Source organism: Capsicum annuum, unplaced genomic scaffold, assembly GCF_002878395.1.
Source record: "Capsicum annuum cultivar UCD-10X-F1 unplaced genomic scaffold, UCD10Xv1.1 ctg2221, whole genome shotgun sequence".
In the NCBI taxonomy this organism is placed as follows: Eukaryota; Viridiplantae; Streptophyta; class Magnoliopsida; order Solanales; family Solanaceae; genus Capsicum; species Capsicum annuum.
In genome coordinates, this window is record NW_025828230.1 from 1 (window position 1) to 2571 (window position 2571).

General features: G+C 34.9%; 1 protein-coding gene across 1 annotated transcript; it reads right to left on the reverse strand.

Moving 5' to 3' along the window:
* Window positions 1-478: 478 nt before the first annotated feature.
* Window positions 479-1519, reverse strand: LOC124890689. Its single transcript, XM_047402468.1, has 2 exons — window positions 1426-1519; window positions 479-1377 (listed from the first exon to the last, which is right to left on the reverse strand). The coding sequence occupies exons 1-2, from the start codon at window positions 1469-1471 to the stop codon at window positions 479-481; spliced, it is 945 nt and encodes a 314-aa protein (XP_047258424.1). The 5' UTR covers window positions 1472-1519.
* Between the last annotated feature and the right edge of the window lie 1052 nt (window positions 1520-2571).

Below are 2571 nucleotides of genomic sequence, written 5' to 3' on the forward strand. Positions count from 1 at the left end.
TTACGAACTAGAAGAAAATCAAGTATGCTGTGAAAATCATGTGTTTTTAACAAATCAAAACTGCTTAGAAGTATCTTTAAGAGATAATTTCAATAAAATAAAAAGAAACATCTTTCTGTTATATTGAGTTGTAATGAAAAAATGAAATACCTGATATAAGATAGACAAGTAAGCTATTTATTATACAAGTGATATGGACTATATTAAAACATTGTAGACATCTTGTTGTTCTACGGAACACAGAAAAGAAGAAAACGTTTGAGGATAAAAGAATATTCTTCTTATTTAATCATCCACATATGAGAATATAAATAGACAAAAGAATCCTATTCTATTTCTAACTAGGAAACTAATAAAATCCTATTCTACCTTCAACTAGGATACTAATAAATCCTATTCTATATCAACTTAGAAAACTGAATTTCAGAAATAAAATTACTAAACTAAAAAGAAAAATAACAGAAAATAACTCAATACTTCAACACTCCTCCTTGAGTTGTTTTCTGGTAACTCCAAGTTGTTCACGAAGAGTTTCTTTTGGAAGAGCTTTGGTAAATATATCATCGAGCTTTAATCCCTCCTTGTTCTCAGCAATTTCATTGAACAACATCTCAAAACATTTCACAAGGTTATTCCTAATCACCTTGAGAATCTTGTTCTTTTGTAGCATCTTACGAGAGATGTTGAGAGACAAATAATCAGAGTCCACAACACCCTTCACAAATCTAAGATACTCGGGCATAAGCTCCTCACAGTTATTCATAATGAACATCTTCCAAGCTCTTATTTTCTCATTGCAGTTTTTGCATTTGTACCGTTCAGCATAGTTTGACACATCATCGCAATCATCCATCACATCATCTCCGTCATTCTGATCTTCATGAAATGTGAGGTCTGAATTGGAATTATTGTTATTGCCAGAGTCTGGAGATCCCGCTATGGTCCCAGCTACAGTATGTGGATTATCCTTAGTTATAGCCTCATTATTGTTTTGAAGCTTTTGAGGATTTTCTTGAGAAGTGATTTGTTCAATTTCAACGTTCATTGTCGCACAGCAATTTTCAATTTTTCCAGAATAAAAAATAAAATCGTCATCGTTGTGCTTGGTGGTCACAACAACCTGGTCACATTGACTACTTCGACAAACTTGCTCAGAATTTGAGTTCCAATTCAAAGGAAAACTTCTTTTTATCATTTCAACTGTAATCATTTCTTGGCCGCTAGAATCAGAAATAACACATTTTTTGTCTTTGAACAGTAACATATAATCTTTTTCTAGCATTTGTCCAACACTCAAAAGATTTTGGTCGAGATCAGGTACCAACAAAACATCTTGAATAAATTTAGTACCTTTGGGAGCTTCAATTGCCACAGTTCCTTTAACAACAATCTACAACGTGGTTTTATCAGCCAACTTGACACTACCTTTGGCAGATTCCAACTTCGTAAAATATTCTCGTTTGCTTGTCATGTGTTGAGTGCAACCATTATTCAGAAACTATGTGTTTTCATCATTAGATATTGTTATTGCCATTGCCGTAAACACAAACTCCTCCTATTCTTCAACTTCCGAAACGTTGGCTTTTTGAGTTTGTTGGTTGTTCTCCTTCTTCACTCTGCAAAACCTTTCAATATGTACAAGCTTATTGCAATATCTACACTGGAGAAGTGGTTTCTTCCCCTTAAAGCAATAATCATCCTCTTTATGATTGATTTTTTTGCAATACTTGCATGGAGGAAAATTTTCTCTTTTCTTGACTCCATTGCGAGAATGTCCTTGATTATTTCTACTAGAATTAGTAGAAGTTTCTGGGATTTTACCTTCCTCTTACATCTACATCTTCCCTTTGAACTTGGCTTGAAGAGCAGTTTCGGTAGCTTCTTCTAGCCTCAACGATCTTCTTTGCTCTTGAGCTTAAAGAGCATGTACAAGTTTTGAAGGTGACAGTTTTGTGAGATCCTTCGAATCTTCGAGTGAGGAGATCTTTGCTTCAAATCTTTCCGGCAAACTCACAAGAATCTTTTCCACGATTCTTGAATCTGTAAGCTCTTCTCCCATAAGTCTGATTGGTTTACAACCTTCATCAACTTGTTGGAGAATTCTTCAATAGTTTCTGAATCATTCATTCTGAGAATTTCAAACTCTCTTCTCAGATTTATTACTTTTATTTGTCTAATCTTGTCACTTCCGTGAAATTGTTCTTTCAACTTGTCCCTAGCCTCCTTTGCAGTCTCACTCGCCATAACTCTAGCGAAAATTACTTCCGAAAGTGCTGATTGTATGCAAGAGAGAGCTTTAAAGTTTTTTGCAACCTCTTCTCTATGATTCTTTATGTGCGCCATTGTTGGATTATCTGGAAAAGGATTGACCTCTCCTCCAACCTCTACCACTTTCCGCAAATCATATGCTCGCAAGTATGTTCTCATCTTGGTAGCCCAAATTGGATAATTCTCACCAGAAAAAATTGGGGGTGAAGGAATTGAAAAATTATTGGAAGCCATAACAATATTGACTTTTACGCAAGGTTATTTTTGGGGTTTTCTCTCTCACAGATCCCTCAAGAAATTAGC